Genomic DNA, 14,665 nt, shown 5'->3' with positions numbered 1-14,665 from the left:
GTATCACAAGAAGAGCGAAGTGTCTAGTGCCGGCATATACTCTATACATGCACAATCCCAGTATGGCTATTTCTTCTGGGTTTTATTTTGCTAAAGTGCCTAGTGAAAAGGATGACAAGTTGTCTTTAGATGGCTGAATAATATACCTAAAAAGAGAGGATAATGTGAGATTAAAAAAAAAAAAAAAAAAAAAAAAAAACTCTAAAAGAACAAGTTCAATAAATGAATATCATCCTTCTAATGTAAGAGTGGACCCAACATGCAATCAGATGAGTCCTATTACACATGTCGAGCGATTGTGCACTACTTGGACAGCCCCCTTCTCAATCTGTATTTTTCCCCGTTCTAAAATAATAACCCTTATACTCACCTCCAGTATTTGGGAAGATGGTTCATGTGTGCAAACAAGTTTAAAACCACTTCTTTTAAATTCTACATCCCACATGTCCCCCCACCTACTCATCACTCTTAATCATATACAGTGCTGGCCAAAAGTATTGGCACCCCTGCAATTCTATCAGATAATATTCAGTTTCTTCCTGAAAATGATTGCAATCACAAATTCTTTGGTATTATTATCTTCATTTAATTTGCTTGCAAGGAAAAAACACAAAAGACAATGAAGCAAAAATCAAATTATTGATCATTTCACACAAAACTCAAAAAAAAGGGCCAGACAAAAGTATTGGCACCCTCAGCCTAATACTTGGTTGCACAACCTTTAGCCAAAATAACTGTGAACAACCGCTTCCGGTAACCATCAATGAGTTTCTTACAATGCTCTGCTGGAATTGTAGACCATTCTTCTTTGGCAAACTGCTCCAGGTCCCTGATATTTGAAGGGTGCCTTCTCCAAACTGCCATTTTGAGATCTCTCCACAGGTGTTCTATGGGATTTAGGTCTGGACTCATTGCTGGCCACCTTAGAAGTCTCCAGTGCTTTCTCTAAAACCATTTTATAGTGCTTTTGGAAGTGTGTTTTGGGTCATTGTCCTGCTGGAAGACCCATGACCTCTGAGGGAGACCCAGCTTTCTCACACTGGGCCCTACATTATGCTGCAAAATTTGTTGGTAGTCTTCAGACTTCATAATGCCATGCACACGGTCAAGCAGTCCAGTGCCAGAGGCAGAAAAGCAACCCCAAAACATCAGGGAACCTCCGCCATGTTTGACTGTAGGGACCGTGTTCTTTTCTTTGAATGCCTCTTTTTTTCCCTGTACACTCTATGTTGATGCTTTTTCCCAAAAAGCTCTACTTTTGTCTCATCTGACCAGAGAAAATTCTTCCAAAACGTTTTAGGCTTTCTCATGTAAGTTTTGGCAAACTCCAGCCTGGCTTTTTTATGTCTCTGGGTAAGAAGTGGGGTATTCCTGGGTATCCTACCATACAGTCCCTTTTGATTCAGACGTCGACTGATAGTACTGGTTGACACTGTTGTACCCTCGGACTGCAGGGCAGCTTGAACTTGTTTGGATGTTAGTCGAGGTTCTTTATCCACCATCCGCACAATCTTGCGTTGAAATCTCTCGTCAATTTTTCTTTTCCGTCCACATCTAGGGAGGTTAGCCACAGTGCCATGGGCTTTACACTTCTTGATGACACTGCGCACGGAAGACACAGGAACATTCAGGTCTTTGGAGATGGACTTGTAGCCTTGAGATTGCTCATGCTTCCTCACAATTTGGTTTCTCAAGTCCTCAGACAGTTCTTTGGTCTTCTTTCTTTTCTCCATGCTCAATGTGGTACACACAAGGACACAGGACAGAGGTTGAGTCAACTTTAATCCATGTTAACTGGCTGCAAGTGTGATTTAGTTATTGCCAACACCTGTTAGGTGCCACAGGTAAGTTACAGGTGCTGTTAATTACAGAAGCATCACATGATTTTTCAAAGGGTGCCAATACTTTTGTCCACCCCCCTTTTTTAGGTTTGGTGTGGAATTATATCCAATTTGGCTTTAGGACAATTCTTTTTGTGTTTTTTTTCATTGAAGACAAATTAAATGAAGAGAATAATACCAAAGAATTTGTAATTGCAATCATTTTCAGGAAGAAACTGAGTATTATCTGACAGAATTGCAGGGGTGCCAATACTTTTGGCCAGCACTGAATGTCCCAAAAGAGATTCCAATATAAACTGCAGACTTGAAGGGATTGTCCGGTCAAAAATGATAAGTCTGCAGTCACTGTGTGACTGCAGACTTATGAATCCACCTACCACACGCACTGTGCACAGGGAGGATTCGCCGGTTTCAGACTCGGGACCGGAAGGTATGTATGCGTTATACATACTCCCAGCCAGTGAGCGTGGCCTCACTCTCCATACACTTGTATTGAGCGAGGCCGAGCCTTCTAGTCGGACGTGCCCACTGTCCGTCTGCATCACTAGTAGGGGCGCTCTATACAAGTGTATGGAGTGAGGCCTCGCCCACTGGCCGGGAGTATATATAACACATGCATACCCTCCGGTCCCGGGTCTTAAACCAGAGAATCCCCGTAGCGCACAGTGCGCATGCTGGGGGGATTCATAAGTCTGCTGTCACGCATACTTATCCCTTTTGACCGGACAACCACTTTAAGCAAGAGATATATCAAAAAAATCCATAACAAAAGTAGGTATGTTACAAGATAAACAGATTCCACCAAAAAGGATAAAATGTTTTTATTGTATTGTATCAAAAAGGAAAAATATAAAAAATACAGGGCAATAGGCCTCCATGAAAAGGGAGATCACAGGCCATATTGCGGGATCCCATGGATTAAGAGCTGTATATGTAGACAATCACAGACGATGAATAAAGTGCAATATGCAAAAATAGCAGTATGCTCAGGAAAAAATATTGTATATATAGATAATTATAAACCTAAAAAATGAAGTGCAAAATGCAGATGCAAAAATACATCCAAGTTCATAAACAATTAAACAATTACAATATAGGTATGAGATTAAAAAAAAACTATTAAAAGTGCTTTAGTGCGATACAGTCGGGATAGCCAAGCTGTGTTTCCACCTATTATATAATCCCTAGGTGGATCCACGCTACATAATCAGCCCCAGGTAGCCACATAAATGCTAAAATAATAAAAGGTAAATTACCTATATCTGTAGGCCACCAAAGGGGTTAATGGATCCTGTCTCTCCCCACACTGATGCTGTTTTGCCTAGCTTCTTCTGGGGCTACATCACTTTGTAGAACCACATAGAATATAAGCACATGCAGGGAGGATTATGCAGACTATTTACTCTGTTTTTCTTACTTTAGTTTTTCAGCAAAAAGCTAGAAGATTGCTTTGGAGTTAAGTGCTGTGCAGATTATGTTTTAAACCTGGATTCCAGCACTGATGAAAAGTTTAGTCGTCACTTGATATTTTTATTACCTAATGCAGTTTTCAAGGACAATATACATGTTGGTAAGTTTATACAATGATTTGTTTCGTTTTAAAATAATTACTCTTTATATTCTTACATTTTTGTAGTGAATATATTTTTGCCAGAAAGAATAAAATAACCTGATCATGCAAGTGTACAAAAAATAGTACTAGATTATCAATTTCTTTAATCATTTTTGACGTTGTCATGGCCACATGGGCACAGAAAACTACAAAAAAAAAAAACATTGAAGGCCCTAATCACATTATTATCATCATGGCTTCTGTGTTTACAGAAACATTAACCCTTTCATGACATCTACCGTACATTTACAGTGCAAGTCGCAAGTGGGTGTATGGAGCGGGCTCACTGGGTTAGCTCGCCCCATACATGATAGGTAGTTGCTGTGTTACAGTCGAGACCTGTCTCTAAGGCCGGTTTCACACGTCCGGAGATATCCGTGTCCGTGTGTGTCACACATGTGGCAACCGTGTGCCACATCAGGATCACACATACCGGTACCTGGGAATCAGCACTACAGTTAGCGCTGTTCCCAAGCGCCGGGTGCTGAACACTGCCCTCATCATGGTTCCTGCCGGCACTGCGATCAGCAACAGCAGGGACAATGAAGAGGGTAGTAGTAGCCTACTCCCACAGTGTCCCTGTGTAAAAATAAGAATAAAATAATAAATTCCGTATACTCACCTGTCCGGAGATGTCCCCCGCTGCAATCCTTTGACCGCTGACGCCGAGGAGCTGGGGAGAGGGAGCCCCAGGGCTGAGCTCAGGAGCGATGTCCTGTCACTCACTGAGCGCAGCTCCAGAGCGGCTCATTCTCCCTGGCTTCTCTGTGTCAGCAGTCAGAGGATTACAGCGTGGGACATTTCTGGACAGGTGAGTGTATGGATTTTATTATTTTATTCTTCTCATCAGCTGATCTCAGCGCCGGCAGTGAACCACGATGAGGGCAGCGTTCAGAACAACGCTAACTGATTCCCAGGCGCCGGTACATGTCACACGGATGACACACAGATGTCATCCATGTGGGATGTTTTGCGGACCGTGCATCTGCAAAAAAAACACTGACATGTCAGCATGTAAAGCACACGGACACACGGTCTGTGGAAACACACTGACATGTGCACAGACCCATTCATTGGAAACTGTTACCACATGTACTGGAAACATGGATGTGTCAAAGAGCCTTAACAATCGTGGGTAGCACGAAGCGCCACTTGTTAAACGACGCTGTCAGACTCTAACGGCAGCATTAAAAACGCGCCAGCAGGGGGACGTGTCATTCAATGCACCCATTGGCGCGCTCTTGACGCGATCGCGCCAATGGGAACTTAAAAGTTCAAATTAATCCCTTTTTGCCCCATTAAAAATAAATATAATAAATGAAAAAATGCACCTATTTGGTATCGCCGCTTTCAGAAAAGTCAGATCTATCAAAATATAATTGCTGCATGGGGGCATTTAGCGCGTGCTGGCATGGGGGCACTTCTTTCTATGTGCCCATTGGCGCGCCCGTGATGTGATCGTGGGTTGCTATTAGAGCAGGGGGTCTATTGAAGACATTGGTGCTTGTTATTACAGAGCTCCCTTGAAACTCTGTCTGTGGCCGGGCTGCAAAGGAGACCGTGATTTTTACTATATACAGAAATGCTGAAAAATAAACAACATAAGTCCAAATCACCTCTCTTTTGCCCCATTAAAAATAAAATAATTAAAAAAAATACACATTTTCCCCTCCCCCATGACAGCACACCTTGAGAGGATCCGCCCCACCAAGGACAGGAAACCGTCTGAAATAAAAGGGCGGTACCTCTCCCTCGCTTCAGTTGGTTTCCTGTCCTTGATGGGGAACCTGTCTGGAAAGAAGACTTACCTGGGGCTGTCCCGGTGTGGAAGAGCGGGCACTGGCCTGTGCACCGGGTTCAGTATCCCAGAAGCGCCGTCCGCAGCTTCCCCTGGGGTCTCTGCGCCGAGCGGGGCGCACGCGGTGAGGCAGGCTCTGTCCTCCCGGAGACCGCGGCGCCGTCCTCCCCCTGCAGTGTGGAACGCTTCCGGGTGTGACGCGCCTGACGTCACGGCGCAGGGCACGCTGGGAGCGGCGCGCTGGGTGACGTCAGGAGGCGGCGCCGATCCAAGATGGCGGCGCCCATCGGAGCGTCCCGGGCCGGTTTTTTTCAACGGAGCTCCGGCCTGAGGAAGGGGGAGGGTCCACAGACCGGAGGAGGCTGGATGGCCCTATATTTAAGGGGGGGGAGCTATCCTGGAAGCGTGGTGCTGAGACATGGCTGATCCAGATAGCCAGGAGCAGCAGCTTACCCCCCCACCTCAGCAACAGAAGCAGAGGGATGCATCGTATACAGACAGCCGCTCGAGTAATCATAGTGGCAGCCGCAGGAGTAAGGCTTCGAGCGCCTCGGGACCATCCAGATTGGAATCATCAGTTCCGCGACAGCCTCCGAATCCGGTACCCGTTTGTGACCTCCGAGGGTGAGTGAGCTTCGTGAATGTCACTGGTTAGTAACGGGAAGTCTATGTGCTTCCTTTTTTTAGGAGCCTAAGAAGAGTAGTGCCAAGCAAAAGCATAGGATGTGTGCCCTTTGCCAAGCTTCTCTCTCAGTAGAGTGGCAGAAACCACTTTGCCAGGGCTGTGTGACCAAAACCATAGCTGAGAATTCCCAGGATTTTGCTGCAAATTTAAAGTCCATAGTACATGCAGAAGTTCAGGGGTCCCTGAAGGGGTTCTTTAGAGGGAAGAAAAGGCCCCGTAGAGAGGTTTCCTCCGTCTCTGATTCCTCCCAGTCCGAGGAGCAGTGGGATTCATCGTCCTCTTCCTCATCGGGGGGCGGTAGACCCTGCTTCCCCATTGAGAATACAGACAGACTGGTTAGGGCAGTAAGATCAACCATGGGTCTGGAGGAAGAGAGAGCATCTAAATCCCGGGAGGACATCATGTTTGCGGGCTTGGGAGAGAGAAAGAGACGCTCATTTCCGGTGAACAGTAAGATTCAGGGCCTCATTGACCGGGAGTGGAGGAGACCTGAGAGATCAGGGGCTTTACCCTCCTTCTCCAAAAGAAGGTACCCCTTCGAAGAGAAGGATGCGGAACCTTGGGATAAGATCCCCAAGGTGGACGGGACTGTGGCAAGGTCATCAAAGAGATCTTCCCTGCCCTTGGAGGACTCTGGCGTCCTAAAAGATGCCCTGGATAAAAGAGCTGACTCCTTCCTGCGCCACACGTGGGAGGCGGCAGCAGGTGGCCTAAAACCAGCGGTGGATAGCACCTGTGTGGCGAGGTCCTTGATGGTGTGGCTTCAACAGCTGGAAGACCACCTTAAAGATAAAAAGGTCTCCAGACAGGCAATACTTGCAGAGCTACCTTTAATTCAAACAGCATCGGCCTTCCTGGCCGACTCTTCAGCTGACTCGGTCAGACTGTCAGCTAGGGCAGCGGGACTATCCAACGCAGCCAGGTGGGCCTTGTGGCTCAAGGGTTGCCCAGGCGACCTACCTTCGAAACAGAAACTGTGCTCCCTCCCGTGTGACGGTAGACTCCTGTTTGGCCAAAGGTTAGAGGACCTGTTAGAAAAAGCAGGCGATAAAACCAAAGGGTTCCCGGGATTTTCGGGGGAACCAAGAAGATTTAGTTTTCGGAGGAGAAAATTTAACCGGGGTCGTCCTCCGGGAGACAAAAAGAAATGGGAAGCCAAGTCCAAAAAAGAATCGGGCTACATGTTTGGAGGACCATCCTCGAGTTCGAAGAGATCCTCCCAATGACGCCAGGCTGGAAGTGGGTGGAAGGCTTTCCCACTTTTTTCCAGCTTGGGACGCGATAACAACAAACCCATGGATTCTGAAAATTATCAGTGGGGGCCTGAAAATCCGGTTCAGCCAGACCCCCTGGCGGACCTTTGTGGTTACCCCCCTACGAAAGGTCCAGGAAGAACAATTAGCCCTGGAAACAGAAGTGTTAGAGTTAGTAGGAAAGCAGGTCCTTCTCGAAGTACCAGCAACACAGAGAGGGAGGGGGTTCTATTCCCCACTATTCATGATAAAAAAACCAAACGGGTCCTTAAGGACCATCATCAACCTCAGGAGTCTGAACCAAGTAGTAGAAAACCAGACTTTCAAGATGGAGTCAGTAGGCTCGGCAGTGAAGCTCTTACATCGCAACTGCTTTATGGCTGTAATAGACTTGAAGGACGCATATTATCACGTCCCAATCCATCCGGAGTATCAGAAGTATCTAAGAGTAGCCCTGTTTATTCAGGGGAAGCTGAGGCATTTTCAGTTTGCTGCCCTACCCTTTGGCCTCTCCATTGCCCCGAGAATATTTACGAAACTAATAGCAGAAGTGACAGCCTTCCTACGGATCAAGAATGTAGTGATCGTGCCATATTTAGACGACTTCTTGATAATAGGGAAAACAGAAGCCCACTGCTCCAGTCAGCTCCTAGTGGTCACGGAAGTGTTGCATCAGCTGGGGTGGTTAGTAAATTTCCAAAAATCAAGACTAACCCCCTCCAGGACTCAGACCTTTCTGGGTCTAATCCTAGACTCTCGTCGTCAAACCTGCTTCCTACCAGAGGACAAAATCTGCAGGTTAATTGCATTAGTCTCGAAGGCCATTCAAGCTCCAGAGATGTCTCTGAGAGAGGCAATGTCCCTCCTGGGTTCTATGACGGCCTGTCTCCCTGCAGTAATGTGGGCCCAGGGGCATATGAGGCGGCTTCAGTGGGAGGTCCTGTCAGCACAGAGGTCCTGCAACGGGCATTTAGAAGGCAGGCTCTCTCTCTCCCCAGAAGTAGTAGATTCTCTTTTTCGTGGTGGACAGTCAGGGGAAATCTGACCACAGGCGTTCAATGGTCCAGATCGATAGATCGGGTAGTTACGACCGACGCAAGCAGTTCCGGATGGGGGGGGTCATCTGGCAGAACTCTCAATACAGGGTCACTGGGCTTACCACGAGAGGGGATCATCCTCAAACTTAAAGGAGCTTTGGGCAGTAGAAAGATCCCTCAGGGGCTTCCTCCCTCACATCCAAAATCACCATGTCCAGGTCAGGTCCGACAACCGGACCGCAGTAGCCTATGTGAATCACCAAGGAGGGACAAGGTCACGCCCTCTGATGGTGGTGGCAGACAGGATCCTTGGTCTAGCAGAGCGAAACCTCCTATCCCTCAGCGCCCTTCACATAAAGGGGATAGAAAACGTGAAGGCAGATTTTCTAAGCCGCCATACCCTAAGACAGGGGGAGTGGGGGTTGAACCCGGAGGTCTTCCATCAGATTGTCCAGTTATGGGGGCAGCCAGACATAGACCTGTTCGCCACAAGGGCAAACAGAAAGGTGCAGAGATTTTGCTCCCTAAATCCGGCAGAAAATCCCCATGCCATAGATGCCCTCCAGATTCCTTGGGGGTTCAGGAAGGCCTATGCCTTTCCGCCATTAGTGATGATTCCAGTAGTGGTGAGGAAGATCCGGGAGGAAGGTGCCAGGGTGATTTTGATAGCCCCTTTTTGGCCCAAGAGGCCTTGGTTCTCTCTGCTTCGGCTAATGTCGGTGTCAGATCCCTGGATTCTACCAGAGAGGCCGGACCTTCTCATGCAGGGACCAGTATTCCATGCCCAGGCCAGGGGGTTCCATCTTTCGGCATGGAATTTGAGAGGTCGCTATTGAGTAGCAAGGGGTTTTCACCAGGCTTAGTTTCTACTTTATTGGGGAGCAGAAAACCGATTACAACTAAGATTTATAGCAGGGTTTGGGGTAAATTCCTAGAGTTTATAGATATTCCGCTATCGAGCAAACCTCCGATCAGAGGGATCCTGGAATTTCTGCAAAAGGGGCGGGACCTGGGTCTAGCTACAGGGACCCTTAAGGTTCAAGTTTCAGCTTTGGGAGCACTCTACAATTGTAATCTGGCTGGGAATAGGTGGATCTCGAGGTTTATCAAGTCCTGTGCCAGAGCTGGACCGGTTAGGTCCATGGGTGTTCCTCCTTGGGACCTGAATTTAGTCTTGAACGCTCTTACTAGTGAACCATTCGAACCCCTACACAAGGTTTCTCCAAAAATTCTCACCCTTAAGACCATCCTTCTAGTGGCCTTAACATCAGCCCGTAGGGTGGGGGATCTGCAGGCCCTCTCGGTTAATCCTCCTTACACACAAATCTTTAAGGATAGGGTCACCTTGCGGCCAGATCCAGCATACCTTCCCAAGGTGGTATCTAGATTTCACCGTAGTCAGGAGATTGTGCTACCCTCGTTCTGCAGCAATCCCAAGAACCCAGGGGAAGTCAGGTTCCATAGCCTAGATGTTAGGAGGTCCCTGCTACAGTACATTCACATGACTAGTCTGTGGAGGAAAGACTGTTCTCTGTTCCTGGCCTTTCAAGGGTGTAGGAAAGGTCATGGGGTGTCCAAGGGTACCATCTCTAGGTGGCTCAGGGAGGCCATTTGCTTAGCCTATACGTCCACAGGGGTTCCAGCCCCGGACAATGTGAGGGCTCATTCCACCAGAGCCGTTGCAACCTCCTGGGCAGAGAGAGCAGACGTCTCGATCGAGCAGATATGTAGGGCTGCTACTTGGTCTACACCATCCACCTTCTTTAAGCACTATCGGTTGGATCTATCCTCTTCTGATCTCACCTTTGGGAGAAGGGTACTTCAGGCGGTGGTCCCTCCCTAGGGTGCTCATAAATTCTCCAAAATTCTCTCAAGGTGTGCTGTCATGGGGGAGGGGAAAACACCAAGGTTACTTACCGGTAGCCGGTTTTTCCTGAGCCCATGACAGCACCCGTAGTTTCCCCCCCTTATTTTTTCTATGTTTCTCACACCCTGGTGTGCACTGTGTGGGGTGGTGTGTATATGTATATTGTGGTGTTGGTTATGTGCCTAACCTGTTTAGGGAGGTCCTCTCAATGCTCTGTAAACAACTGAAGCGAGGGAGAGGTACCGCCCTTTTATTTCAGACGGTTTCCTGTCCTTGGTGGGGCGGATCCTCTCAAGGTGTGCTGTCATGGGCTCAGGAAAAACCGGCTACCGGTAAGTAACCTTGGTGTTTTGGTATCAACGCATTCAGAAATGTCCAATCAAAATATACAAATAATTAACCTGATAGCACTGTAAACAAAAAAAGAATTCAAGAATGACAAAATTACAGTTTGTTTTTTAGCCACTGCAATACCACAATAAATGCTGTAACAAGTGATCAAAACGTCATATCTATTCCAAAATGGTATCAATAAAAACGTTGTCTTGTTCCACAAAAAATAAGCCGTCACACAACTTCATCGGCCTAAAAATATATATACAGTACAGACCAAAAGTTTGGACACACCTTCTCATTTAAAGATTTTTCTGTATTTTCATGACTATGAAAATGTACATTCACACTGAAGGCATCAAAACTATGAATTAACACATGTGGAATTATATACTTAACAAAAAAGTGTGAAACAACTGAAAATATGTCTTATATTCTAGGTTCTTCAAAGTAGCCACCTTTTGCTTTGATGACTGCTTTGCACACTCTTGGCATTCTCTTGATGAGCTTCAAGAGGTAGTCACCGGAAATGGTCTTCCAACAATCTTGAAGGAGTTCCCAGAGATGCTTAGCACTTGTTGGCCCTTTTGCCTTCACTCTGCGGTCCAGCTCACCCCAAACCATCTCGATTGGGTTCAGGTCTGGTGACTGTGGAGGCCAGGTCATCTGGCGTAGAACCCCATCACTCTCCTTCTTGGTCAAATAGTCCTTACACAGCCTGGAGGTGTGTTTGGGGTCATTGTCCTGTTGAAAAATAAATGATGGTCCAACTAAACGCAAACCGGATGGAATAGCATGCCGCTGCAAGATGCTGTGGTAGCCATGCTGGTTCAGTATGCCTTCAATTTTGAATAAATCCCCAATAGTGTCACCAGCAAAGCACCCCCACACCATCACACCTCCTCCTCCATGCTTCACGGTGGGAACCAGGCATGTAGAGTCCATCCGTTCACCTTTTCTGCATTGCACAAAGACATGGTGGTTGGAACCAAAGATCTGAAATTTGGACTCATTAGACCAAAGCACAGATTTACACTGGTCTAATGTCCATTCCTTGTTTTCTTTAGCTCAAACAAGTCTCTTCTGCCTGTTGCCTGTCCTTAGCAGTGGTTTCCTAGCAGCTATTTTACCATGAAGGCCTGCTGCACAAAGTCTCCTATTAACAGTTGTTGTAGAGTTGTGTCTGCTGCTAGAACTCTGTGTGGCATTGACCTGGTCTCTAATCTGAGCTGCTGTTAACCTGCGATCTCTGAGGCTGGTGACTCGGATAAACTTATCCTCAGAAGCAGAGGTGACTCTTGGTCTTCCTTTCCTGGGGCGGTCCTCATGTGAGCCAGTTTCTTTGTAGCGCTTGATGGTTTTTGCAACTGCATTTGGTTACACTTTCAAAGTTTTCCCAATTTTTCAGACTGACTGACCATGATTTCTTAAAGTAATGATGGGCACTCGTTTTTCTTTACTTAGCTGCTTTTTTTCTTGCCATAATACAAATTCTAAGAGTCTATTCAGTAGGACTATCAGCTGTGTATCCACCAGATTTCTGCACAACACAACTGATGGTCCCAACCCCATTTATAAGGCAAGAAATCCCACTTATTAAACCGTACAGGGCACACCTGTGAAGTGAAAACCATTTCCGGTGACTACCTCTTGAAGCTCATCAAGAGAATGCCAAGAGTGTGCAAAGCAGTCATCAAAGCAAAAGGTGGCTACTTTGAAGATCCTAGAATATAAGACATATTTTCAGTTGTTTCACACTTTTTTGTTAAGTATATAATTCCACATGTGTTAATTCATAGTTTTGATGTCTTCAGTGTGAATGTACAATTTTCATAGTCATGAAAATATAGAAAAATCTTTAAATGAGAAGGTGTGTCCAAACTTTTGGTCTGTACTGTATATATATATTTTTTCCACTACTAAAATAATAAAAAAAAATTGACATGTTTGGTATCACTGTTATACTGATGAGCAGAATTACATTGCGAGGTCATTTTTGCCACAAAATATAGACTGTAAAAACAATTCTCCTAAAACGTCAGAATTGCGGTTTGGTTTCTGTGCATGTGCCTCATGTGACTTAGGCCTATTTACCGTATTTTTCGGACCATAAGACGCACTTTCTTCCTCCAAAATATTGGAGGAAAATGGGGGGGTGCGTCTTATAGTCCGAATGTTGAGGGGGGTGTATGTATATGTATGTGTGTGTGTGTGTGTGTGTGTGTGTGTGTGTGTGTGTGTGTGTGTGTGTATATATATATATATATATATATATATATATATATATATATATATATATATATATATATATATATATATATACACACACACACACACATACATATACATACACCCCCCTCAACATTCGGACTATAAGACGCACCCCCCCATTTTCCTCCAATATTTTGGAGGAAGAAAGTGCGTCTTATGGTCCGAAAAATACGGTAAATAGGCCTAAGTCACATGAGGCACATGCACAGAAACCAAACCGCAATTCTGACATTTTATGAGAATTGTTTTTACAGTCTATATTTTGTGGCAAAAATGACCTCGCAATGTAATTCTGCTCATCAGTATAACAGTGATACCAAACATGTCAATTTTTTTTTATTATTTTAGTAGTGGAAAAAATATATATATACAGTACAGATCAAAAGTTTGGACACACCTTCTCATTTAAAGATTTTTCTGTATTTTCATGACTTTGAAAATTGTACATTCACACTGAAGGCATCAAAACTATGAATTAACACATGTGGAATTATATACTTAACAAAAAAGTGTGAAACAACTGAAAATATGTCTTATATTCTAGGTTCTTCAAAGTAGCCACCTTTTGCTTTGATGACTGCTTTGCACACTCTTAGCATTCTCTTGATGAGCTTCAAGAGGTAGTCACCGGAAATGGTTTTCACTTCACAGGTGTGCCCTGTCAAGTTTAATAAGTGGTATTTCTTGCCTTATAAATGGGGTTGGGACCATCAGTTGTGTTGTGCAGAAGTCAGGTGGATACACAGCTGATAGTCCTACTGAATAGACTGTTAGAATTTGTATTATGGCAATAAAAAAGCCGCTAAGTAAAGAAAAACAAATGGCCATCATTACTTTAAGAAATGAAGGTCAGTCTGTTCGAAAAATTGGGAAAACTTTGAAAGTGCCCCCAAGTGCAGTTCCAAAAACCATCAAGCGCTACAAAGAAACTGGCTCACATGAGGACCGCCCCAGGAAAGTAAGACCAAGAGTCACCTCTGCTTCTGAGGATAAGTTTATCTGAGTCACCAGCCTCAGAAATCGCAGGTTAACAGCAGCTCAGATTAGAGACCAGGTCAATGCCACACAGAGTTCTAGCAGCAGACACATCTCTTCAACAACTGTTACATAGTTACATAGTTTATAAGGCCGAAAAAAGACAAGCGTCCATCCAGTTCAGCCTATTTCTTGTGCACTGCAGCTATTCCGCAGCGTTGATCCAGGGGAAGGCAAAAAAAAAAACATGCGGTATAGGCCAATTGACATCATTGAGGAAAAATTCACTTCCCGACACCAATCTGGCAGTCAGATTAAATCCCTGGATTAATTAACTAAGCATAAGATGTAATTTTATTGTTCTCAAGAAAGGCGTCCAGGCCTCTCTTGAACTCATTAAGTGAGTTGGACATCACCACTTCCTCTCCCAGAGAGTTCCAGAGTCTCACGGCTCTGACCGTAAAGAATCCCCTTCTATGCTGGTGCAGGAACCTCCTTTCCTCCAGACGCATAGTATGCCCCCTCGTCTTTGTCACCATCCTTGGTATAAACAGGTCATGGGAGAGATCTCTGTACTGCCCCCTGATGTATTTATACAAGTTTATGAGGTCTCCCCTAAGCCTTCTCTTTTCCAACGTAAATAGGCCTAATTTTGACAACCTCTCTGGGTATTCTAGTCCCTCCATTCCCTTTATTACCTTAGTCGCCCTCCTTTGTACCCTCTCTAGCTCCAATATGTCTTTCCTGAGCCCCGGAGCCCAGAACTGTGCACAATATTCTAAGTGCGGCCTTACCAGCGCTTTATACAGAGGAAGAACAATGTTCTCATCATATGCCCCTATTCCTCTTCTGATGCATGCCATGACTCTATTTGCCTTCGCAGCTGCTGCCTGACACTGGACACTCCAATTTAATTTGCTATTAACCAAGACGCCCAGGTCCTTCTCCATGTCAGATTTCCCCAACGGTTTCCCATTTAATATGTATGGGTGA

At 45.5% G+C, this 14,665-nt stretch overlaps 1 protein-coding gene across 1 annotated transcript in view; it reads left to right on the top strand.

The window, feature by feature from the left end:
- PRIMPOL (primase and DNA directed polymerase) overlaps window positions 1-14,665 on the top strand; it is a 90,041-nt gene that overhangs the window by 45,128 nt on the left and 30,248 nt on the right. Inside the window, exon 5 of the mRNA XM_073642663.1 lies at window positions 3,264-3,411. Within this exon, the coding sequence (XP_073498764.1) occupies window positions 3,264-3,411 (148 nt within the window). The remainder of the gene's footprint in view (window positions 1-3,263; window positions 3,412-14,665) is intronic.

This window comes from Phyllobates terribilis, unplaced genomic scaffold (genome assembly GCF_046119375.1).
Source record: "Phyllobates terribilis strain yellow unplaced genomic scaffold, ASM4611937v1 Scaffold_1__5_contigs__length_1240528914, whole genome shotgun sequence".
NCBI classification, from domain to species: Eukaryota; Metazoa; Chordata; class Amphibia; order Anura; family Dendrobatidae; genus Phyllobates; species Phyllobates terribilis.
Note: the sequence above shows the minus strand (reverse complement) of the source record. Positions and strands in the feature narration are given on the sequence as shown.